General features: G+C 32.6%; 1 protein-coding gene across 3 annotated transcripts in view; it reads right to left on the minus strand.

Moving 5' to 3' along the window:
- The window catches only part of LOC140435180 (cilia- and flagella-associated protein 65), a 65,589-nt gene that overhangs the window by 32,315 nt on the left and 7,578 nt on the right, over nt 1–25,696 (minus strand). Inside the window, exons 4-10 of one of the 3 annotated variants that reach the window (XM_072523953.1) lie at nt 24,029–24,377; nt 22,207–22,419; nt 19,534–19,699; nt 10,596–11,011; nt 9,047–9,843; nt 4,346–6,038; nt 441–1,187 (exon numbers count right to left, since the gene is read on the minus strand). In XM_072523953.1, coding sequence (XP_072380054.1) covers nt 441–1,187; nt 4,346–6,038; nt 9,047–9,843; nt 10,596–11,011; nt 19,534–19,699; nt 22,207–22,419; nt 24,029–24,377 — 4,381 coding nt within the window. Of the gene's footprint in view, nt 1–440; nt 1,188–4,345; nt 6,039–9,046; nt 9,844–10,595; nt 11,012–14,129; nt 14,518–19,533; nt 19,700–22,206; nt 22,420–24,028; nt 24,378–25,696 lie in introns of those variants that run through there. The other 2 variants (XM_072523954.1, XM_072523955.1) reach the window with 2 other exon arrangements.

Below are 25,696 nucleotides of genomic sequence, written 5' to 3' on the forward strand. Positions count from 1 at the left end.
CATTTTGACCATTCTATGTGGTAAGAAATTTAATTTAAAATGGTATTAAGAAAAAAAAATTTAACCAATGTTGAATTCGCCCTTACTATCGGCAACGCCTCAATTAATCATTAAAGTTAACGCATTTAATGATGCAGATAGTACATAAACAAGAAGGAAAAATAATCTCTAGTTCCTTAATAGAGCCTCGGTCAGAGAAGGAAAGAAAGCTCAGAATAAGGTTCTTTAATAACATCTATCAAAATATGAGAAATGTGGTTGACGGAGGAAGGAGATGATGATACAAATAATTTCTAGCGTTAATGATGATGATGATGAAAACTCATTTTTATTGTGGAAGTGTCGATTTCTTTAACGCTTCCCATATTTTCACTAAATTCTAAGCAATCTTATAAAAGTTTGTATTAATTTTAATAAATGCACACTATATTATAACTTACCTTTTTCACCACTAATTTTATCAATTTTTTCTGTGCTTTTTACCGGAACCGGTTTAATAATTCCTTCAATCTCGAAAACTTTCTCAAAATGTAAGTTTACTTTTGCGTTTGTATTATTAAGTATTTTTAAGACGTGTTCATCTACTGATGTGACAGTTGCTTTATTTAATCTACAGATTACGAATGCCGGTGAAAAGGAAACACTCGCTGCCACTCCAAACCCTTGAAGTACCAACGGTAAAATGGTATTTGTGGAAGTTATCTCAACATATTCTTCAAATTGTTGCTGATTCGTCGGACTGAATTTTATAGGTAATTTTAAGTAGGATTCGGGAAGAATAGTTAAATTTTTGCCGTAATCTATACTAAATGGTCCTGTGGGATTTAATAAACTGGTACGTATCGTAATGATCTCGTATTTTATGTTTTGGATTATTATTTCCTTGACTTCACTCATACCTGCTACGACGGAGCCAAAATCTATTCTTTGAAAATTTAATTTTGATATGAAATCTGGTCTAACAACTCGACAGCAGGCTTGCAAACTGATCAGTTCTTTGGGTCTTACCATATAGTCACTTGTGTATGTTACTGCACAAGTAAAATTAGAAGTAATTGTATAAGGATTTAAAGTTCTCCAGTAACTCATTTCAGCTGGATAGTAGTCTTCGTAATTGAGGACGATTTCTGAGTCTGAGACTTTTATTTCAGGCTCTATTTGAGATGGATCTGCGTTTTCTCGTCGGGCTAAAACCAAAATATAATGCATGTTATTTGTACAATTAATAAAAAAGTTATTAATTAATTAATATTAAAACTTTTTTAATTAAAAAAAAAAAAAAATAATATTAATAAAACTTCTAATCTACATTATAGCTCTTCTGTCTGTATTTACAGCTATTCTTACATTCTTCGTGACATATCAACAAAACATATTTCTTTCATATCATTATATTATTTACTTAACTCGCAGAAAAAAGGTTGAGCAAAAATCTGTAAAATGGCGTAAGAAAGATTTTAAACCTCCAGATTTGGTTTGGAATAAGGAACAGCAACCTACCCCTACAACACCCCAAGTGAACAGCCTCATTATCCTTTACATTTTTTTTCTAAATATATAGACGAACAGCAGTTTGAGCAGATGGCCACTTTTAGCAATATGTTTGCTTTTCGTAACGAAAAAACTCAGTTCAAAAATACCTAGATGTGCCGATGAAATTACAATTTGCATATCAATATATTTAGTCAAACAATGGCAAGAGGCCGATTTTTTTAACTTCTATCAAATTTAAATTGTGTAAATACTTTGACAATCCCCAATAACTGTACCGATAAGTTCTATAGAATCTTTGTAACATGGTATCATGAAACGATATTTAGAGTTAAAGATAGAAGAAAACCTATGATATTGATAAACAAATCATCGCTTATGATTGCGTTTTATATCAAGGAGCTTCTACTGGCTTAGATGATCAGCTGCTAGAAGGGTTTGGATTTGGTACTACATACAATAATTCTTCATCTTATAGAAAGAATAAATTCTTCTTCAAATCTTAAAATAAAAAAAAAATATTAGCAGCTGGAACAATTCGAGGCAATAGGTTTAACAATCCTCCTGTGAAAACCGATAAAGAAATGTCGAAACATGCTACAGGAACTACAGATCAAGTAACAAGTAAAGTTGGCGATATAGTTTTAGTCAAATGGATGGATAATCGGAATGTGCTTCTGGCTTGTAACTTTGTTGGAATTGGAAATACTGATGTAGTTAAGCGGTGGGACAAGAAAGAAAAAAAGTATATGGTTATAGAATGACCTGAGGTGGTCAAGCTTCATACCCATTCGATGGATGGCGTTGATCTATTAGATCAAATGACCAATTCAAACTATTTTCTTGTTCTAAATTAATAAACAATAATATTTTATTAATATAATTTTATGTATTGCAGTTACGTCAAATTTGGATTGCCGAAATTAATCAGAAATTAGCCATTAGGAATATCATTCTCAGTAACAAATGGTGTGAATTATTTTTAAAAGATTGTTTAAATAGCTCCCTGTAGAAGCGTCAATTTTAAACATTTTCAGAAATCAAAAATATCATGTAATAAATATTATGTAATTAGTTTATCTGTTTTATCTTAAACAACAAATAAATACACGTATATCTAAAAAAAATTGTACTTTTTTTACATATCCTTTTATTTTTTGATAATATATGTTAGATTATTCATACATATGTTCGATTAGCAACGAAATGGCCCGCAAGAGGCGCTAAAGGATGAAATTAATACTTGTCCATTTGAATTTCCCGCCAAATGATGATTAGTAATGACTCCACTCGCAAGTGGTGCTAATGAACGAAATTTATACATTGAGTTGCCTATCTATAGTTCATCCCAAACCCTTCTTTCAGTGCGTCACAGTTTATCGAATTCTCTCTAACGCATTAAGCTAGAAGTGACAGAAAAAAAAACGCGAGTCTGTGATTATTATACATAGAACTTAGAAAATTATATATCGTTCACGGGTATTTGCATATTAAAGCGAATTCTACTTACGGATATATAATTGGTTGGAGTTTAGAATACGCTAAATAGATATCCAATCAATGATGCGCATAAATATAATTTGACGCAGATGGTCTCGATAGTGACAGTACTTTGACAGTGTCAACTGATAAAATGATAATTGTCATTCCAGGATAGTATTTTCAGACATTTTACAGTGAAAATTTAATTTTGTATTTATTGTCATAAAAATATTTTAAATATGCCAAGATATACCGAGAATGAACAAAGACTAATATTACAATTATTAAATTATTTTCAATTAGAACAAGAGGCTGGGACAACTTTATTACCAGTTTCTGCCGTTCGTGAAGTAAGTTTTAAATTATTCTAAAAAATATTAATATGTAAATTAAAAAAAAAATTGAATTCTTAAAATTTTTACTCCACATTTTTAAAAAATAACCTTTTCACATTTAGCCGATTACGATCCTTCAACTGTCAGATTTAACTAAAATGTCTTGCAATAATTCTCGACATTCCTAAAATCCTATATGACGTCAAAATTAGTGACGCACTGAAAGAAGGGTTTGGGACAGACTGTATCTCTATATACTATACATCGAGGTAGAATCTATGGAGAAGCTATGAGCATATTAACGTGTGTATTAAAAACGGCGTAAGTAGGCGTGGCTAACGATGATACCAATATGGCGGTGGGATCATGGCCAAACTCAATAATATTAAAACTACTATAAAAATATGACTAGTTATTCAGTAGATTTAATCATAATCTAAAAGAGTGCAATACATTTTTAATAAACTATGATTTATTTATCCCGCTGTAAACACCAAAAATACGATATATTATACATAAAGATAAACTAATACAGTCAAATACTATTAATTTATTCTCTGAAGTACGGGCCAATACTTTATTTACATATTTGTATACTAACCTGTAGAACGTTATTCCTGACGATTTTTTATTAACATTGATTCTGCTACTGCAACTACGTTGAGAACAAGAAACCATTATTATGCACTATCACAATATATTATTACAGTTTATATAAAAATATTATAAAAGTAAAAATATTCGAAAAACAACAAACGTAAACAAACATATACGATCTGTCAAAAGTGTCAAAACAATCTTAACAATATGCCCGAAGTGAGGTCGTTTTTAGTCACGTGATGCCCTCTCCATAGATTCTAACTCGATGATACTATATTATTTATCTATATAATATGACTTTTAGAACCACTGCCTACTACAAATTATAGAAACAAAATTTTTTTCCTATAAAAAAATCAGGCCTGAAAGGGCTAAATTTAAAAGTGATAAAAGGACCAATATTAAATAGTATAAAATTTAGTAATAAATAAATTTACCTGTATTATTTTTTCTGCCATCTACTGTTCCTTTTTTAGTAACTTTTTTTACCGCCTTTTCCGCCAGATTACTTTTATTTTTCCTACTCTTCTCTTTTTTACCTCTTTTATCGTTTTTCTTGCGTTTGGCACGTTCGTATTCTCGCTTTTTTAGCTCATATATTTCAGAATACTTTATAGATCGAGCGGTTTCTTTTATAATATGTTCCGGAGTTACAGGCGTTGCAATGAAGTAGATTTTTCTCGATTGACCGCTCTTTAAAATACCACATGACGGCTCTACTCTTATCTCATGGTTGTCTCCGGTAATTTTGAACCACGCTTCAAAATTCAACGCTTTTCTATTATTTAAATGGTTAGTTCCTTCATGCAATTTTATATTTAAAGCTTTTATTTCTATCGAAGTGAAGGAGTAGGAACCACAAGCTGCATCGGGAAGCTGGATGAATTGATAAGAAAAGTCAATCAAGGGTTTTAGTATTGTAAATTTAATTTTTATTTGCGTAATATTATCACTTTTAAGAACTGTATGATTCTCTTTTTCTGCATTCTCTTGCTCACTAATAAATTCGGTATTGCTATCTTTGTCTTTATCATTCACTGTCGTACCACCATTTTCTTTTTCTGTGTCCTCCTTTTCACTAATATATTCGCTACTTTTACGCTCTTCTGTAACTATTAAAAGTTTATTTAAATCAATATCGATAGAATTTGTGGATTTGAAATATTCTTTCCTAACTGATTCAACACAGTTCGATATATCCTCCTGTAGTTGTTTGTTTATAGGTTTAAACATTTCGACTAGAACCGCATGTATCGGGGAAAGTAATTTCTTGGTAGTTAAAAATATATCTTTCGGTTTAATACTGTAGATTGATTTAATATTGATAGTGTATTCTACAGAAGATATATCGTTTGTTTTGGTAAGGTTTTTAAAAAAATCTTTAGAATCAGGATGCAGTAACAACCTAACTTGGTCTTGGCAACCTGGATCTAATTCTCGAAATCCGTAATTAGGTTCAAAAGTTAAACAAGAAGGTAAATCCGTAAATCCGTAAATCTGTTTCATACTTGTATTATTTTCTATAGCCAGAACTGTAACTACAGTTTCGTAAATTGAGCATTGACCGAGATCTAGTTCTAAGTATTTTGAAGAAGCTATAACAGCGTTATTGTCCAATGGACGAATATTTAATAAATTTGTACATGTAACTACAGCAAATATAGTTACTAGTACAGGAAATATATTACTGTAATTTTTAGTCATGATATGAACTTCCAGTGGCACTTCTAGTAACAATAAATCTTTGTCGAAATACACAGATTCCATGATGCCTTTTCTAGCAAAAAATCTTACTCGTATTGATCTTGAACCTCCAGGAGATAGATAAAGGTATACATTATCTGGCTTTATATATTCTTTTATTGAACAAGGGACTTTTACCGCAACTGCGTGGGTAGAGGTGGAGTTGTTTTTAATCTCCATATTTAATTGATATACAGAATTTATGAAGCATGATCCAAAGTCTAAGATTTCTGGTAATACGTTAATAAAATGTCCCGTAACATCAGCATCGATTATAATTTCGTAAAATTCGTTATATCTGTCCTCATGGGAACCATCAACTTCTACTATATGTTTTTCGATATAGTTTCCCGGAAAATCAATGTTTTTCATGTTAATTTTTATGATCTAAAATATAAAGTACTGTTAATATGTAAATATTTGGAAAACGTTAATATACGGAATACGTTCCGGAATACGCCTTTAAATCAGAGTTACTGGAAATTTCGAAACGTAATGAAAAACCAACAGTTTATATAGTTGACCAAATTGTATTATGTTATATCAAGTAATACGGTTGCGCCGTATCACTGCCAGTTTAATCCCATCGAACACATCTGGGGTATATGTAAAACGTATTATGATAATCACGTTGGATGCAATGGATACAGTGACGATGCAGTTAGGAAAATGTGGAAAGAAGCTCAGTAATAAAAAATCAGTACTGCGACTGGACTGCGACTCAGTAATAAATAATCAGTAAGTACACTATTATAATGTTGTTTACAAAATAATTGTACAGCAAGTTAACCATTATGCATTATACATTCATTATTAGCCAAATAAACAATTATATTTCATTTGAATTTTTGCTCCGCATTTTATACAAATTAACTCTAACTGATAATACAGGCAAAAATATTCTAAAAAGATAAGTAATTAAAAGGATTATGGAGAACTCCAGTGCAGTTTACCGTGCCTTTTACTACAACGACAGGTTTTCTGCAAATTCCATTAATCGTTTAGAGGTGCAAGTTGGTTGAATGTACTGTAGGACTGACGATCTAAAACGTTACGATAGGAATTGGGTGCAAGAGGTACAAGATCGAAACATATGGTAAATTATGAGGGAAATCTATATCCAAGCATTGGACAAGTGATTTTTGAATAAGGATTTGAAATAAAAGGGTATTTCTTGTTGATAACGAAACTGGATTCAATTAATTTTATTATATTGAATAGATTTAATTTAGATAGTTCGTAAGTTATTATTTGATACTTCTTCTTCTTCTTTTGGCATCATAACCCTAGATGGGTCTTTGCCTGTCTGGCTATGTCCTTCCATTCAGATCTCTCTTGTGCCCTTCTTCTCCATTGTCTTATGTTCATTGTTTTCAGGTCGTCTTCCACGTCATCCAACCATCTCGTTCTGGGCCTTCCTTTTTTTCTCCTTCCTATGGGCTTCCATTGTAACATTTTCTTTGTTGTTTTTGCATCGTTTTGTCTCTGCACATGTCCCAGCCATGACAGTCTTTGACTTTTCACAAATCTTACAATGTCATAACCTTCATTTAACTCACTAACCTCGTCGTGCCATCTTCCTCTTGTACCGGGCCATATACTTTCCTCAGTATTTTTCTCTCGAATGTCCTGAGTTGGGCTTCATCTTTTTTCGTCATTACCCAAGTTTCACATCCATAGGTTACTACGGGTCTAATTAGTGTTCTGTAGATAGTCATTTTGGTTCTTTTGTCTAATAATTTCGATGTCATCAATCTTTTATTAGCATAGTATGTACGATTCCCGCTGGAAATACGTGCATTAATTTCGCTACTTACGGAGTTCTTCTGATTGATTTCTGTGCCGAGATATGTAAAGGCATCCACTCGTTCGATAGTATAGTTGTCTATTGTGATATTATTTTCATTGTCAGTTATTCTTTTGACTGTCATATACTTCGTTTATTTTGAGACCTCTTTTTCTTGCTTCAGGATCAATTTGTTTGAACACTTCCATTAGTCGTGGCTTATTCCTACTAATGATGGCTACATCGTCTGCATATGCAGTAATTTGTACTGATTTGGTGTTTATATGGCCGGTTATATTGGTTTTTCTGATGACTGCCTCAAGAACTAGGTTGAATAGCATGGTTGATAGGGCATCTCCCTGTCTTACTCCCATGTTGATGTTAAACAGGGGAGACATTTCTCCATCTACTCTGACTGCGGCTTTTGAACCCTGTAACGTCATTTTTATGAGGCTGATGTATTTCTTAGGTATACCTAGATTACAAAGGTCTTCCAGCATTCTGTCTCTTTTCACACTATCAAAAGCTTGTTTAAAGTCTATATACATATTATACAGGTCTATGTCGTATTCATAAGCTTTTTCTTGTATTGTTCTTAGTATGAATATGTTATCTGTAGTGGCTCTATTTGGTCTGAATCCATTTTGATAATCACCAATTATATTTTCGGAGTATTCTAATAATCTATTGTAGATTATACCAGAAAGAATTTTGTATATTACATTTAGCAATGTAATTGGCCTATAATTCTGGCATTCCCTCTTATCTCCTTTTTTATATATTGGCTGTATGAGGCCAACTGTCCATTCCTCTGGCAATTGCTCCTTCGTCCATATTAATGTTATTAGGTAATGGATTCTTTCCCAGAGTTCAGATCCTCCATGCTTTAATAATTCTGCCGAAATTCCGTCCGTTCCTGGTGCTTTATTGTTTTTTAGTTTATTTATTATCTGAACTACTTCTTCATAACTCGGATTTTCGATGTGCAGCTCCGCCGTGTAATATATTGTCTCGTTCTGATCATTTTCGTTGTCTGCATTTAGATTTTCTTCGAAATATTGTTTCCATCTCATTATAATTTTTTTGCTTCTCTGTTAGTAGTTCTCCGTCCTTGTCTTTGCATATCGTTAGTTTTGGTCTAAATGACTGTGTGCTTTCTTTTATGCATTTATAGAATTTTCTGCTTTCGCGTCTGTTGTTATGCTTTACGATTTCTTGTACTTGTTTTTTCATAGCCTCTCTTTTCTTTCTTCTGCATATTAATTGATATATTATTGATACTATTTACATTTTTTTGTACAGTCGAAGTTTAATTATGATTAAGTTAAATAGGATTAAATAAACTAGTTAATTTCGCTAAGTTGATACTTAGAAAACAACGCCGAAACTTTGGCAGAAAATATATCGCTTTCTCTTAGATAAGTACTTGTCAGATGTATCAGCTATATCATGTTTTTACTGACTTTCCTGATCTATAATAGGTTTGACGGTTAGTCAAAGCTAGTTAATAAACAAAATTTGCAACTTTTGAACTAGTATACATAATAATGTAGTCAAAGAACATTTAAAAACTATGGAAATAACAATCATACCAACTTATTTTACTCACCTTATTTTCAAAAGGGCCCAACTGGAAATATTTCATCTCAAATTCAAAATTACTAAAAACATTCTCAATCATTTCTCTGGTAATACTTTGTACAACAGCACACATGTCATCAAAATTGTTCAATTCTCTAATGTCGGAGCTAGTGGGAAAATCAATACTGGTTTCTTCTGACAAATGAAGCGGATCGATAAGTTTTCTAATAAAAACGTCGCATGGTTTAGCACCATCGTTACTAATCCTGAGCGTTTTACTTGCTTTGTTCGTTTTCCAGATCGGAACTTTACCGAAATGTATCACACTGGTGTTAATTTTAACGTCAGGCTGCTGAAGAGTACATATAATACGCACAGAAAACTTTTGACACTCTTGGGTTTTTTCATCGTACGAAAGAAACATTAAACGGGCGAATATTTCTTCATTTCTATCAGGCGTAAATTTAATACAAATCGTTGCTGTACTCCCACAGTTAACTTTGTTAACAGTTACAGGCTGGATTTCAAATAAAAGCTTGTCAGATTCCTTTTGAGTGGCCAATTGCATGAATCTGAATTTTCTTGAGTGAAAACTACAGTTACGTACGCTGACAATTTTTCTGTAAGTTTTGCCCTTTTCATAACTGTTAAATACGATTCGTTTTGGGTCACACACAAAAAAATTGTCATTAGGATAGTTAAATTTAGGAGGGGACTTTTTGATATGTGCATTTTCCATTAAATCATCTAAAGCTGTAAATTGTTCTACAAGGTCAGCAATACTTTGCCCAGGAGTGCCGTTTTGCTGTCTGTTGTTTACTTGGTCTAAAATTAATGTAAATTAATAATAGTTCAGTTTATCTGGATAAAAATATGGTAGAATCTACGTCAACACCCATCGATTTTAATGAAATGTTGGAACTAACTTCTATTTACCCTTAAATTCAAAATCTACCCTACGTTGTAGTGTGCTTTTCCTTGCTACATATGGTCGATTTTGCTTAAGATATTCACCTTACTGTTAACACCTTCGCTGCAATTGCTACATCACAGCAAATTTGACTTTTTGGCTGTGTGAAGCCAGTCATGCACCTCGGACAGGCGGATACGTTACTGCTGTGTGAAGCCGCATATGCTATTCAACGCCGTGAAATGCTTATGGAACATGTGTACAATGGCTGTAAGAATAAGAAAATGCATTTGGCCTCTATAATTGAGAGTAAATGTGGCTTCACGTGGCTGTAAAACAATATAAAAATAAAAAAGCTTTGTTACGCATATTATTTTTTTACATACCATTGTGGCAGCCAAGGTGTTAAAATTTCGAGAAAATCGATGCATGTTAATGAAATTCGGATTTAAAAAACCTTGGTATACTGCACTACACACGTTTTTACAAAAATTTCTCTTGTCTTTAAACTAGAGGTAGAGTGAAAATATGGTTCATTAGAACAATACATCGCGGAAAAGAAGTAGAGACAAAAGTTACGATCGTGAACTTTACACTTAAAAACACCATTTAGTAATATTTAGATTTTTCTATAAAATACTCAATATATTTATCAGTAAGAGCATACCTGTAGGTAGAAGAATTTCATCTGCTGATAATCGACTTCTTTTTTTATTATATATTTTCTCAATTTGATTTTCATCCAGCTTCTTTTCTTTATTACTTGTTTTTGTTTTATTCTGTTCAGCTGTAGAGTTAACTTTATTATTACTTGATTTTCGTGATTTTCTTAGTCTTTCTAAAATGATTTTAGCAATTTGTGGTAAATTTTCTCTTCTATTGTAATTCCTGTATCGTGGGATTTTAGAACACGAGATAACAGTTTCTTTAATTTTTATTTTATACTTTGGCTTTATTTGCTTAAGATCAAAGTTAAAAATCGCATAGAACTCTTCAGTTTCGTTGTCCATTTCCTGATCGATTTTTGTTTTAATTTGTTCAACGGAGCATGCTGTTTGTTTTCTAACCTCTTCTATTTTTGACCTAACAATTTCAAATAAAATAATGTTATTATTCTGACTTATAATATTGTTATTATTAGAATAATTAGAAAGTAATCAAAATATTCCGAAAACGATGTGACCCGTCGTGAGCTGAGTAAGCTTCTCGGGCGCTAACGTGACCGGGTGGTATGAACGTCGTGAGCGCTGGAGTGTGAAGTTAGACCACAATTCGCAATTGCACGATCCTTCGCCCACTGTAGCAGTTGGGGTGGTTTACATTACGGAACCAATATCGGAAATTTTCGAGAAATCGGCAATTACGGTAAAGAGGAAATTAAAAGTGAATTGGGAAAATTTTTTTTTATAAAAGTTATCTATTTCTTGTTTGTGTTTTTTGGGTGAATTTTGAATTCGTAGATTATTAGAGTTAGAAGAAGTTATCCAAAAGCGTGGACAGCAAGTCTCTTTCGACATAAATATTGTCTTCACTCTTTTTGCGGTAAAAGCAAAATAGACAGTTTACTTTTCTTGAAAAAATTTGCAATTCAATCACTGCTAGCTTTAAGAAAGGAAATAATTATTAAACAACAATTAAATTTTAATGTAAAAGATCATCGTCCACTAAATATAATAAAATGTAATTTTTAGTTATATTTTTGATAACCTATTATTTATAAACAACAACAACAACACACCATGGTTCAGAAAAGAAATAAAAGAGAAATATAAAGAGAAACGAGAGGCCTACACGAAGTATAAAACATCAAATACTCCGGAATCCCGAGACACTTATAGAAGAATACGAAATGGAACAAAGCAGTTGGTAAGAAGATCAAAAAATAAACACTGGAAACAGATTATAAAAAGGGTGAGAAGCGACTTCTAAGGTACATAAAAACAAATATGGAGATTCATAAGAAATCAACGGAAAGAAATGGCAGAATTGAAGGAATACAATAACATACTAGCAAAAGAATGGAAAAGATACTTGATATGAACTGTTTAAAGGAAAGAAAAACAATAATCAACACAATAAAATGCATGAATTAAGACACGAAATAGAAATCAGTTTTCAGGAAGTAGAGATAGCCATAAATTCACTCAAAAATAGAAAGTCACCAGGACAAGACAGAATAACCAACTAGCTTCTAAAACACGGAGGAGAAAGTATAACCCTAGAGATGTCAAAACTTATACAAAAATTAATATTGCACTGCAAGATACCAGATGCATGGAGAAACAGCATAATAATACCAATGTTCAAGAAATGAGATAAAGAAGACCCCAACAATTATCGAGGTATAAATCTACTGAACACCGCACTTAAGCTTACCACAAAAGTTCTAACCAACAAAATCAATAAACTAACAACTTTATCAGATGAACAACAAGGATTCAGATCCGGAAGATCCTGCGTAGACGCCGTATTTATACTAAGACAAATCACAGAAAAGGCCATCGAGTACAAGAAACCAGCATATCTATGTTTTACAGACCTGACAAAGGCTTTCGATCGCATCCAAATCGAAGACGTCTTACACCTACTGTATAAAAGAAACATACCAATCAATATTATACAAACCATTAAAAACATCTACTTACATTATCGAATACAGTCAAAGATAAATGGAAAACTAACCCAGTATATACCAGTACAAAACGGAGTCAGACAGGGTGACTCGTTAAGCCCACTTCTCTTTAATATAATAATAGACGAAATAATACAAGCAGTACGTAAAGGTCATGGTTACAAAATGTGGAACAAAAAAATCCAAATAATATATTATGCAGACGACGACGCATAAATACCCACTACGATCGAAATTGATGAAATTGAAAGCAAGTAAAGCGGAGGGATCTCTTAATGACACAATCTGGAAGGACAAACACCTAAGACAAGACACAAAGACAAGAATCTATAAAGCAGTATTTAGATCCATATTAACATACACGGTGGAGACAAGACCTGACACATCTAAAACGAGACGACTACTAGAAACAACAGAGATGAAAATACTCCGACGAATATCAGGGAAAAGTCTGTTGGTTAGGGAAAGAAGCAAAAACATAAGAAGAGCATATAGAAAAAATAAATGTATGGGTGACAAGACGGAAACAGTAGTGGAACGAACACATTAGTAGAATAACAGAGGATAGGATAGTACCAATAGCACAAGATAAGTCACCAAATGGACGAAGGAGTATTGGCAAACCAAGAAAAAAATGGTACTATAATTTAAACAATTTATAAGGCTAATATTGAAGAAGAAATAGGCTTTAAAGCCTACATACAAGAAGGAAGAAGAAGAAGAATAACCTATTTTTAAATTCTTCTTCTTCTTCTTCGTCTAGCCATTCACGTCCACATCTGAACATAAGCCTCTTCAAGTCTTCCTTTCCATTGTTTTTTATTGTACGCTACTTGTAGCCAATTTTTCCCGGCAGTCCTTTTCAGATCATCTGTCCATCTCATAGGAGGTCTGCCTCTGGGTCTTTTGTGTTGGTATGGTCTCCAGGTTAAAATTGATCTGTGCCATTTGTTTAGATCGCTCCTAGCTACATGTCCAGCGTATTCCCATTTCAACTTTAATGATTTTTGCACCACATCGGTGACTTTGGTTTTCTGTCTTATCCATGTGTTTGTTTTCTTGTCCTTAAGTGATATACCTAGCATTGCTCTTTCCATCGCGTGTTGAGTGACTCTAAGTATATTCATATTCTTTTTTGTGATTGTCCATGTTTGTGCCGCATAAGTTAATATGTAATTGAATTTGTTGATTTCTGAGTATATAGTTCAGTTTACCGAATGCTGCCCAAGCTAACTTTCTTCTTCTTTTTATTTCTTTTTAAATTACGTAACTTAAATGAAGATTTCATAAAATTTACCAAAGAGTTAATCAATTTGGATAAAGACTTTGGTAAACATGATGTCAAAACATATTAGCTTCTAGAAGAACTCTTGCAAGAATGGTTTTACCAAGAGAATACAGCAGAATAAAATGTAAGTTACTATCACTTACTTGGTAAAAAAGTTGATTATATGCTAAGTAAACCTAAAGATGAATACGAGAGAGAGATAGAGACGGAATAATGAACCAAAACATCTATTATCGTATAAAATTACCGCCGAAAATTCAAAATATAAAAAATTGACTAACCTTATAACATTAATTCCTTCCCTTTGGCGTTGTACTATTTCATCGTTTCTTTTATCTGCGAGATAACATTCAAATATTCTAATAAACGCAGCCATTTTTTTGGCCTCCCTTGTTAAAGGATACATTGGTACCTTCTTTATTGACTTTCTCGGAATCTGAACATAATCTTTACAATCATATTGGGTTTCCGCATCTTTTTTAATAATGTTTCTTTTCTGTTCCAGATAGTCTTCGTATTCCTGCGAAATAACAAATTCGTCAATGAAGTTTTTTAATTGCTCCCATCTTGTTTCCTCATCTTCCAACCAGAGTGCTTGGGAGCGATCTAAAGTTTCTGTATCCTCAAATTCAGTATAATATTGGAGAAGTTCATTGTACATGTTTAATATTTGAAATATTGGTTAGTGTAAACTATCAAAACTGACATTACTCAATTTCTTCTTCTTTTCTACTTATCGTAATGACCTAAATGTTAGTTCTAAACGAATTTTAGAATTTTGTTCAGTTATAACTTGATTTCTGAAATAAAATTATGTTTTACATTTCGATTATCAGATTGCAGAAAAACTTACCTGTTAAAATTTACAATAGTACTATAGATGATAACTGAATCCTTGAAACTGGAGTGAAATTAGGTGTTACAATAAAAGTACACATTTATAATTGATAATTTTGTTCTGAAGCTATTTTCTTGTAGCATGTTAAAGTAATTACTATTTAAATGGGAATAAGCCACAATTAAAAGTTAAAGTACATTTATTGACGTTTCAATTTCCACTTCGGAAATCCGAAATTCCGAAGTGGAAATTGAATTGAAACGTCAATAAACGTAATTTAACCTTTAATTGTGGCTTATTCCCATTTAAATAGTAATTATTTATGATTGTGTTTAAAATATTAGGATTTAGGTCGATTTTTTTTAGTCAATATTAAATAAAAATAGATAACAAACATTAAAGACAATTTTGGAAGTAAATTTTGCCACTACTACAGCGACCTAGACATAGTTCAGTATTAATCTTCTCTAATTCACTGTGCCAGTCCTTCCTGTTCATATCTTCCCATTCGTTTCTCATAGGTATCTCAGTTTTGCTCTATAGCTCAACTTTGGTTTCTATAGTTTTTGTTAGCTGAAAAATTGTAGAACTAAGTTTTGAGATGAGTCACTTTCTTTCTAGCTAAGTAGCTTTGTTTACCCTTTCTGTTGATTCATGGATAACATTTTATTTCGCATGAACCCAGCGGCTGATAATGGTTTTCCTCCATTTGGCAATTAAAGAAGTACTCTCTGCTTCTCCAGGATATAATATCTTTCAATCATTATCGAATCTCGACCTCTTTCAAGTGGTTTTTAAAAAAATGGGTAGGTCCTCATCATCCCTCACTCTGTTCATTATGCTCGACGGTTGATGGTATAATTTCCAAAAAAAAAAATCAAGGACAATTTTCTTTATTCGAGATTTCACTCCCTCATCGTAAGTATTCTCACATGAATTGGACTGTTTTTCTTTGTTTTTTGTATCGGTTTCAGTTCGCCTTGCTGGGCCTCTTCGCGAAAGTCATATATTTTGCAAACACTCACACCGCACATTTTCGAAACACTTTCCATAGTAATAGTCAAGATGTTTGTTGTGTGCTCATATATTCCAGTGCTATGATTTCTAAATCCGGTCCTGATGCGCCGGTTGGGACAAACCGGCAACGTGGTCGGCCGTTCTCCCGTAGAAATACATTGCCTATCTTACCTGCACTACATTTTAACTGTGGCTTATAATGTCATATACAGTACATTCAACCAACTTACACGTCTAAACGATTAATGGAATTCGCAGAAAATTTTCGTTGTAGTAAAAGGCACGGTAAACTGCACTGGAGTGCTCCATAATCTTTTTATTACTTACCTTGTGGAAGCCTTGTAACTGGCTCCCTACATAAGAGGGTTGGAAATCTTTTGATTCCAAGCCTTACTTCAAAGGACTTGTGAGTGGATGTATCTCCATAGGTTTGGTTCTTCAGTGACCGTTGAAGGATAAGGATTGTTAATGTGAGCAAATATAGCTCCAGAAAAGTAAAAAAAGTAAAAGCACTTTAAGTTTATCGACTTATAATAATCGACTAATAATTAAATATTTTTAGAGTAGAGAGACCCAATATGGCCGTAGCTGACTGTACAATATCAAATAATTCTTTCTTTATCACACGTAAAAGAGAAAACCGCATTTATGAGAAAAATGTCCGATTTCGGCGTAGAGAAATATTTTATACATGAATTGAGAGTGTTTTAAAATGTACATGCCTCAAGGGCGATGTGTGAGAATGAACTAATAAAATACTACTTGATGCGTAAAAGTGAAGATTACCCCTCTTGTATTTAGGTGTGAAAACTATTTAAGAGGCTGTGGCGCCAATGAGTCGGCTATCCCGAGCAAACTTGATGAAATGACTATTTTACTTATTCTACACTAAGAAAAGTATAAGGAATTATATTTTTATTTTATATTTTAAAACGATATGTTCATTTCTGGAACATACATTGTTTAGAGTATTTTTGCCTGCATTCTCAGTTATAGTTAATTTGTATAAAATGAAGAGCAAAAATTCAAATGGAATTTTAAATATTATTGTTTATTTGGCTAATAATGAATTTATAAATATAATGGTTAATCTTCTGTACAATTATTTTGTAAATAACATTAGAATAGTGTACTTACTGATTATTTAAATTTATAAATCATAATCATCGTCACTAAATTCACTACCGCTATTATTATGTAAATGTATAATCACTGGATTAATTTCACTAATTTTATTTTTTCGGATCCACCACTCTTCTATTAATTTTTCACATTTATTTGAAGTTTTGGCCCATATTTCCGGAGTTGCAGTTTTAAGAGCTTCTTGCCACATTTTCCGAACTGTCAACTATATAAACTGTAGGTTTTTCATTACGTTTCGAAATTTCCAGAAACTCTGATTTGAAGGCGTATTCCGGAAAATTGATATTATTTTTAACTAACCAATTTTTTATGCTCGGTACGTTCCACGACTATTTTGGTTGTTTCTCCAAAATCTCCAAATGATAAGGTACATTATATAAAACTATAACTGATGGTTCACTCAGACTAGGTAACAGTTTTTCCTCAAGCCATTTAACAAACATATCTGCATTCATGTTTTCATGGTTAACAGCAGATTTTGATTTTGAAAAAAAAATCAAATCTGCGGTTTCTATAAAGCCTGCTTTCTCTCCTGCATAAAGAATGATGTGTCTTTTGCCTTCGCTATCTGTATGTTTTATTGATTTTATGCTGTCGTCTTGCCAAATTCTTTTAACTCCACCCTTTGCAAATATCCATGTCTCATCTAAGTATACGAATGTTGCATTTTCAGATTTAAGTCTAGTATATTCTCTCAAAAATTTAATTCTTTTGTGAACCACACTACTCCTTTTGCATAAAAGTAACCTATTATTTTCTTTTTTGAATTTAAATCCTAAATCTTTTAACACTTACCAAAGGCTAGTCCCCTTAATTTAAGAAACTAGTCTTTCTCTTATTTTGACCAGTAAAGTATCTAACCTGACATGTTGATTGTTTTCACGCATTCGATACAAAATATTGCGAATTTCAAATTTTTCTCCATCAGGTAAGTCAATGCTCCTAGAATGTTTACGAGTTGTTTTCTTGTTTTCGTGATACTCAGTCACATTAAGATTTTCTTGAGAATCTCTGACCATCTTTATTACAGTTTTTAGCTTACGTTTACTTAACCCGAATGCGTCACAAACGTGTTGATTTATACATAATAATGACTTTAAAGGTACACCATTGCTCTTTCCATGGTAAAGTATTTATGCACATTTGCAATTAATTCATCAAGATCTAACTTACGTCTAGGCATGATGGTCCCTTGAAACTACACGTTTGAATTACAATATACTGAGTTTAGATCAATATGTCAGAAACTTTCTAACGGTTGTGCTTGAGAGGTAAAATATAATATAACCGCTTACAAAGATCTTAAACACATTAAGCAAATTAGCCCATAGATCATTAGGAATGCCGATTGTAATTTAATTATGTTTGATAAAATGTTTAGAAATGGTTGCAAACCGTACATAAACAAATGAAAATGTTTTTTCATTTGAAAATAAAAAGTTGAATATATTTACCAAAATCCTAACTTTAACCCGTAATCGCAGACGTCTCAAAAACGGTACACTCTACTAGACATATGGTCTACACCACTATTTAAATTGATAAAATTTTTTAGTTTACTGCGAAGTATTTTTTAACAAAAATTAATAGTGATATTTTAGTACTTTGTATATCTACTTTAAATATAAATTATCCTTAGCACGGTAGTATTTGTTTCAGAAAAAAATTATTAAACAAGTAGGTGAAAGAAATTTACGTTAAATAAGATTATGCAAGAATATTATTTATTAAAAAAAATGTAAGAAAATACGGAAAACTATGAACAACGGGTTAATGACACATATTTATTTTATACCTAAAATTTAGCAGAGTGTTAAATATTATGGAGAACCGTGCTTTTTACTACAAGGAAAGGTTTTCTGCGAATCAAGTAAATCGTTTTGGTTAGAAAATAAGTTGGTTGAATGTACTGTAAATTTAAACATTTCTACTCGACTGTAGACAATCATCGCGAGCAGCCTTCCATCTGTGCTGCACTTTAGCCAACTTAAAACCACTAGGATGGCCTTTGTACGTAACATATAGATTCAACAAACGCCCACCTTAAAGAAAATAATTAAAAATCGATCTATAATAGATTTTTTAGTAGAGTTATTATTAAGTGATAGATTCGACCGTTACTTGATTAAAGTTTATTTTATCAAGCAATAAAACACTTACAACTTTTGTTTACAACAGTGATACAAAATTTAGTATCACTACCGCAGTTTCGGCAGAGTGCCTTTCGTAAGTGAGCTATTTTTGTTATATGTCTAACACTTTATAGTCTATATATAAATAAGTTGAGAAGGGGAGAACAGTTTATCTGAAGTTGGTCATTAAGAATTATAACTGTATTTTTTAATTTGCTAATTTCCAGAGATTCTAATTATGATAGCTTAGGGCCTTTATTTTGGATGTGAAGAATTTGAAATTGGTTTTTAAAAGAATGATTATGATCTAGAAGGTAAAGTGCTTACGTAGAATCTGTTTTTCTATTATTGAAAGCTCTTTTGTGTTCTGCTATCCGTTTGTTAAATGTCCTATCCGTTTGACCGTTGTAAGTTTGTATTCACCACTGTGTATACATTAGTTTTTTGCAACTTATATAAAGTATAGTACTTCAACTACATTTACACTGTTAATTGTTAGAACATGTTAATGTATTTACTCAATTTTGTTGTTTAAAATCATTAAAACATTATTACCTTTTTACAGGAGCCACAAGTTTAAAGATTACAGGACCAGGCAGTTTGTTGAAAATTAGCATATTTTCATAAGAAATTGTACCAACTAAACTCGGGGCAAAGCATAGATGCCGAGGTTTAAGTCCAATGTTTGTTAGCGGCATCTGATCTTCTTGAAAAGAAATTCCTAAAATAATTGCAATATTTTATTCCAGTTCGTCTTTTCTATTACTTAAAACAATTTATATAACAGTGATCATGGATCTTTTACACAATAAATTATTAATAATTGGCAAGATACAATACTTTTTACTTTAGTATCATTGTTTTACGTCTTTAAGCACAAAAACCTATCTCTGCTATAGTTCTGCAGCCCAATTTGAGACTGGCCTTCCTCATCAAAAACCAGTCCATCTGTAACCATTCTCCTCCACGATCGACTGGGAAGGAGATTTCTTGCGTCCTCATCCACAAGATCCTCCCATTGCTTTCTGGATCTTCCAATTTATCTTTTCCCCTGCATTCTTATATTCGAGAGTTTTTTGGAAGCCTGTTTTCTTCCATCCTAAATACATGGGTTGCAAATCGTAGACGCAGGTAGGTGGAGATACTACTAAGATATAGGTGGTTCTTCTTTATATATATATATATATATATATATATATATATATATATATACATATACATATATATATATATATATATATATATATACATATACATATATATATATATATATATATATATATATATATATATATATATATATATATATATAAAGACTGTCGCCACCAGTTGTTCTCATTTATAGGACTTAATATTCATCTGATGCTCTATTAAACTTGTATGTTTCATAGAATAACATCTTAACTTCCATCATTCGCTTTCTGCGGTCTGTCCTAAACATTCCAACTTTCTCACTTTAACAGTCCTTAAGACAGCATTCCTTTTGTAGCCATCTTACGGACTTTTAAATTTTCAGTGTTTATTTCATCCAACACAGAGAAGAATATATCTTCTTTCTTCTTATTTGTGTACCATACTTGTTTTTAAGCGTTGGTTATCGTCATTTATTTTATCTTAAAGTCAGGATACCGCCATGTAATAATACTGTCCTAATGGCAGAGAGTCTAGATCTTTAAACTATGTTCTTCTTCTTCTTCTTCTTCCTCTTTATAAGCAATTCTGCTTGTTTATTCACGGATTAATACCTCTATGGAAGGTTGCCACTCCATCTTTTGCGCTGTCATCCGATACTTCTTCTGCCGATTGGTGACTTATCTCGTGCTATTTTGAGGACACGGGTCTCCTCCATTCTGCTTATGTGGTTATTCCATTCTTTTCTTCTATTCTGTGTCCATTCATTTACACACTGTACGTTACATTTTTTTCTCCAGGTCTCCATAGCTAGACAATCTAATTCCCAGGTATTTTATTTCCATTAGTTGTTCAATACTGATGCCATCAATTTCTATTTTACATCTGGTTTGGTCTTTGATGACTACTATTGTTTTAGTTTTCTGGGATGGGATTTTCATATTAAATTCTTTTGCTCTTGTGTTAAATCAGTCTTTGCAGACAATCTTAATCTTAGGCTATCAATATTGCGTCGTCTGCGTAACAGGGTATTTTTATTTCTTTGTTTCCCATTCTGTATCCTCTTCCTTTGTTAACGCTTTTGATGATTTCATCCATGATTAAATTGAAGAGCATGGGGCTTAATGAATCCTCTTATCTTCTCCTCTGCTCCTCTTCCGCTGCCTATTTCTATAGGTTCTGTAAGTTGTCCATCTATTCTGACTTCCATTTTGTTGTTTTGGTAGATGTTTTCGATAGTTTTATAATATTTAGAGGAACTTCTCTATTATACAGAAGATGGATTACATCTTTAAGTTTTATTCTATCAAACGCTTTCTTTAGGTCAATCAGACACACAAATGCTGGTCTATTATACTCTAGTGATTTCTCAGTAATTTGCTTTATAACGAATAATGATTATGTCTCGGAACAGCAATTAAACTATATTAAACGCAGTAAACAGTGAATGCACGGAAAAGGATTTAACAATTATTGCAAAGAAAATATGTGGGTCTGAAAAATTTATATTGAAGACTTGTTAATAAACTTGATAACAAACTCCTAGACCAGCTGGATCACTTTAGATATTATCTAGACAGCTAGATTTACTACAGGATTGAAAATTTCGAGTAAATTTCGACCAGGATAGAACTAGCATCATATCTTCGAATGTTCTTCGGTGCCTAAACTGCCTGTATTTGTCAGTTACGCTCTTTACATCTTGTATGCTTGTTGCAGGCTTTCTGTCTATCAAGTCATGATCATGTTAAGTTACGGTTATTCCACCAGGTATAATAATTAATGTCGCTCTGTGTATATCATGGTGTGGAAAAAAATCGAGCTTATGATTATGTTTTTCTGCTGGCAATGTAGGTTAGTAATTCTCGATTTTTATTCATATTTTGATACAGTGACCAAAAAAAGTTCTTTTTGCTTATTTGCGCATTTATATCCCCTAGTAATATATTGATATCAATTCGCGGGGAGCTGTTGTATACTTCTTCTAACTGTTCATAAAATTCTTCTTTTATTTCTATATGTTCTTACTGTGTACCTAAAGTATCGCGGAATCCAAATTATATCCAAAAATACCTACTAATAATTTATAATACTCACCTTGCACATTTATAGATAAAGTTAAAGGAACTATAACAGTTCTAATAGCACAGGGATCAGCCATTGCGTAGTCACACAGCCAATAGACTTGTGCAGTAAATGTTCTAAAATACACTTTTTCATTCTCATAGGGAGTAAAGAAGCATTTGAAAAACGTTGTTGCTCCAGGAGGTACATTAGCTTTTTTAGGCAGAATTTTAAAAACGTTGTCATCTAAAAAAACAATCATGTAGTATAAAAAAATAATAGCAATTATTATGTCACAATTAAATGAAGAACACCAGAGGTGAGCTAAAAGGATGCGCTATCCCAAGTGAAAATATAATCCTGGAGATAACGAGAGATAAGGTTGTCGAGACATTAAATAGAATGAAGAATGGTAAGACTGTAGAACCTGATGGAATACCTGTAGAGGTTTGAAAGGCTATAAGAAAGAAAGGAGTTGATGTATTATAGCAAATGATGAGTTGGATATATAAGAAAGAAAGGATGTCCAATGCATGGGGATAGAGCTTGATGGTACCTCTGTAGAAAGATCAAGGAGATATTCAGGACTATATAACAGACATAAAGTTTATGTTGTATTCTAGGAAACTCTGGGTGAGAACTGTAGAACGAAGGTTAAGGAGAGAGACATCGATGGAATATAAACTGTTTGGGTTCGTCCAAAAGAAAAAAGAAGTACATTATATTTAATTACTATTTAAATGAGAATAAGCCACAATTAAAGGTTAAAGTAAGTTTATTGACGTTTCAATTTCCACTTCGGAAATCGTTCTCGATTATACATTATATTTATTTATAAATCTTGAGAAGACGTACGACCAGTGCCTAGACCATAGCTACGGAAATTTATGAGAGAGAAATGGATTTATGAGAAGTAAGTAATGCTCGTGAAGGATATGTATAGGGAAGCATACGCCAAAGTAAGGACGAGTCAGGTTGACTAAAAGTTTTCCTATGACGGTTGGTTTGCATCAAGGCTCTTCACCGAGTCCATACGATATGAAGTGCAAGATGATGCAAGAAAGCAAATAAACGTTAGAGGAGAAGTTAGAATGTTGGAAAAGGGCTATTGGATCTTACATCATGAAAAATGGGACGAGAAATTACCCACAGGTTACAGTCTGGTGGTTTAACTGGAAGCAAATGAGCAAGGTACTCTGTGATCTAAAAATTGGGGAAGCGCTGAAAGAAAAGACATACAAGAGTGTGGTGAGACCTGCTTTTCTATACGGTGGTAAAGTGTGGCCTGAAAAAAGATTCAGGAAAAGAAGATGGAGGTAATAGAAATAAAAATGTTACGGTGGATGTTGGGTATGAGTAGAAGGGACAAGATCAGAAACGACGTGATTAGGGAAAGTGCCAGGGTGACTACAGTCTCCAAAAAGGTTCAAGAATAAAGACTGAACTTGGTCCTCTTTTCATGTGCCTGCACAGAGAAAAAAAATGCGAGAATAAAAGTTTTGTATACCATCAGTACCCTTTTAAATGTTTTTAAGATTTAATGTGTTATCTAGTAGCTTAAATAAAGAAGAATTTAGAATTTGATCTCATTGATTTTACTTTTTAACTGACACACTAGCCTTAATATTTTCCGTAAATAAAGGATTAGATAGCCTTCCTAGTGAAATACAAAACATCGTTAAATTGGATAGTAAACGTAAGTATGAAAAATTATAGCATAGAAGAAGATGCTTACGGTGGTACCAATCTAATTTGATGATTTAGATATAAATTTATAAAAAAGGGTTATTTGGTTAGGATAAAAGCACAGAAAATCGAGACTGGACCCACCGATTTAATTATTATTAATTAGTACCTTCTATCCAACTAACAACTATTTCATGTTTCATATCATTGATAACACTGAAATTCTTGGACGATACCGCCAACGTTTCTCTTGAGACAGAAGCTACATTTCTAGCATTAAAATCGTCAGAAAAAAGATCATCATTTTTTATAATTACTATTCCCAGATCTAGATCAGTTGTGTTCAGATAAACTGGGGAACTTTTCTTTTCACTTTTAAGGTCTTGACAAATATCTTTGAAGTAAGCATTATAGTTGACGGTATCTTCGAACGGAACAGGGTAGTTTATATAACAAGTCTGTTCTGGGTCAATTTTTTCCTTACTGTAACTTCCAAATAATGACACTATTTCAGGTTCCTAAAAATTGGTATTTTATTAAATTTTTCACTAAAAATAAAATATATACACACAAGTTGACACACTATAATTGGCTGTGCATCGTCAGGTCTATGGAAAGATAACTGCCGTTGTATCGGCATTATTTAAGTTACCTTTTTAGAGATCTGACGATGCACAGCAGATTATAGTGTGCAAGTCCATTGGTCTTAGGTGAACTAAACTAATTGTAAGTAAATCTAATATTTATTTCTTTTTACCTAATTGAAATGGACTCACATGTGCAACTCATTCATCATTAATTTTTTTATTTATTTATTTATTACAATTAACACTCTACTCAACAATCTCAACTACTCAATATGATGTTTGAAGAAGGGCTTCTAATATCATATTCTATTTGCTTTATTTCTCCATTTACGGTTCGTCTACTTGAGTTTTCTGTTTAAGGGTATGTCCAAGTATTTGACATAATTGGTTTGAGACAGTTGGTGCTCATGTACTGTTCTTCTTCTTATTGCGCCGTCTTCTTTCCAAGGTTGCTGATCCAAATGGCAACTGTAGCTTTGGAAACAGCTGCACGAAAGATTTCTGTGGATGAGCGGTCGAACCATCTCCTCAGGTCTTTCAGCCACGAGTTCTGGCGTCTTTCAATTGATCTTTTGCCCTCCACTTTACCTTCCAATATGATTTGGAGTAATTCATATCTTTCACATCCCAACACATGACCCAAGTATTGTATTTTTCTCTCTTTGATTATGCCGAATAATTCCTTTGCCATTTTTCTGTTTCAGAGTCCATTGTCCAACTTTCATAGCTATGCAGCAAAACAGAGAAACGTGTCATCTGATCATTCGAATTCTGAGCCCTAGACTAAGGTTTGATCTTGTAAAAAATGTTTTCATGTTCATGAGTATTTTCCTCGCTTGTTCGATTCTTGATAGGATTATTTTTTTTTGGTTACACTGGCTGTTGATATTTGCTCTCAAATATTTTATGGAATGGTATCTTTGAAAATACTAGAATTTTAGTTTTGGAAACATTTAGATGTAAACCGAACATTTCGCTATGACGAACTACCGCATTTATTATATTTTGTAGTTCTTGTGCGTTGCTTGCTATTAAGACGGTATCATCAGCTTACCTGATGTTGTCTATGTTGGTTCCGTTAACCTTGATTCCACCTTGAACTTCGTCTACTGCTATTTTGAATATAGATTCCGAATACAGAATAAATAATAGCGGTGATAAGACGCAACCTTGTAGCACTCGTCAAATTCCTATATCTTCGAATGTTGTGTGCTTTATTTCAGTTGCTGTCGTTTGGTGCCAATATAGTT

The sequence above is a fragment of the Diabrotica undecimpunctata genome, chromosome 2 (assembly GCF_040954645.1).
Source record: "Diabrotica undecimpunctata isolate CICGRU chromosome 2, icDiaUnde3, whole genome shotgun sequence".
In the NCBI taxonomy this organism is placed as follows: Eukaryota; Metazoa; Arthropoda; class Insecta; order Coleoptera; family Chrysomelidae; genus Diabrotica; species Diabrotica undecimpunctata.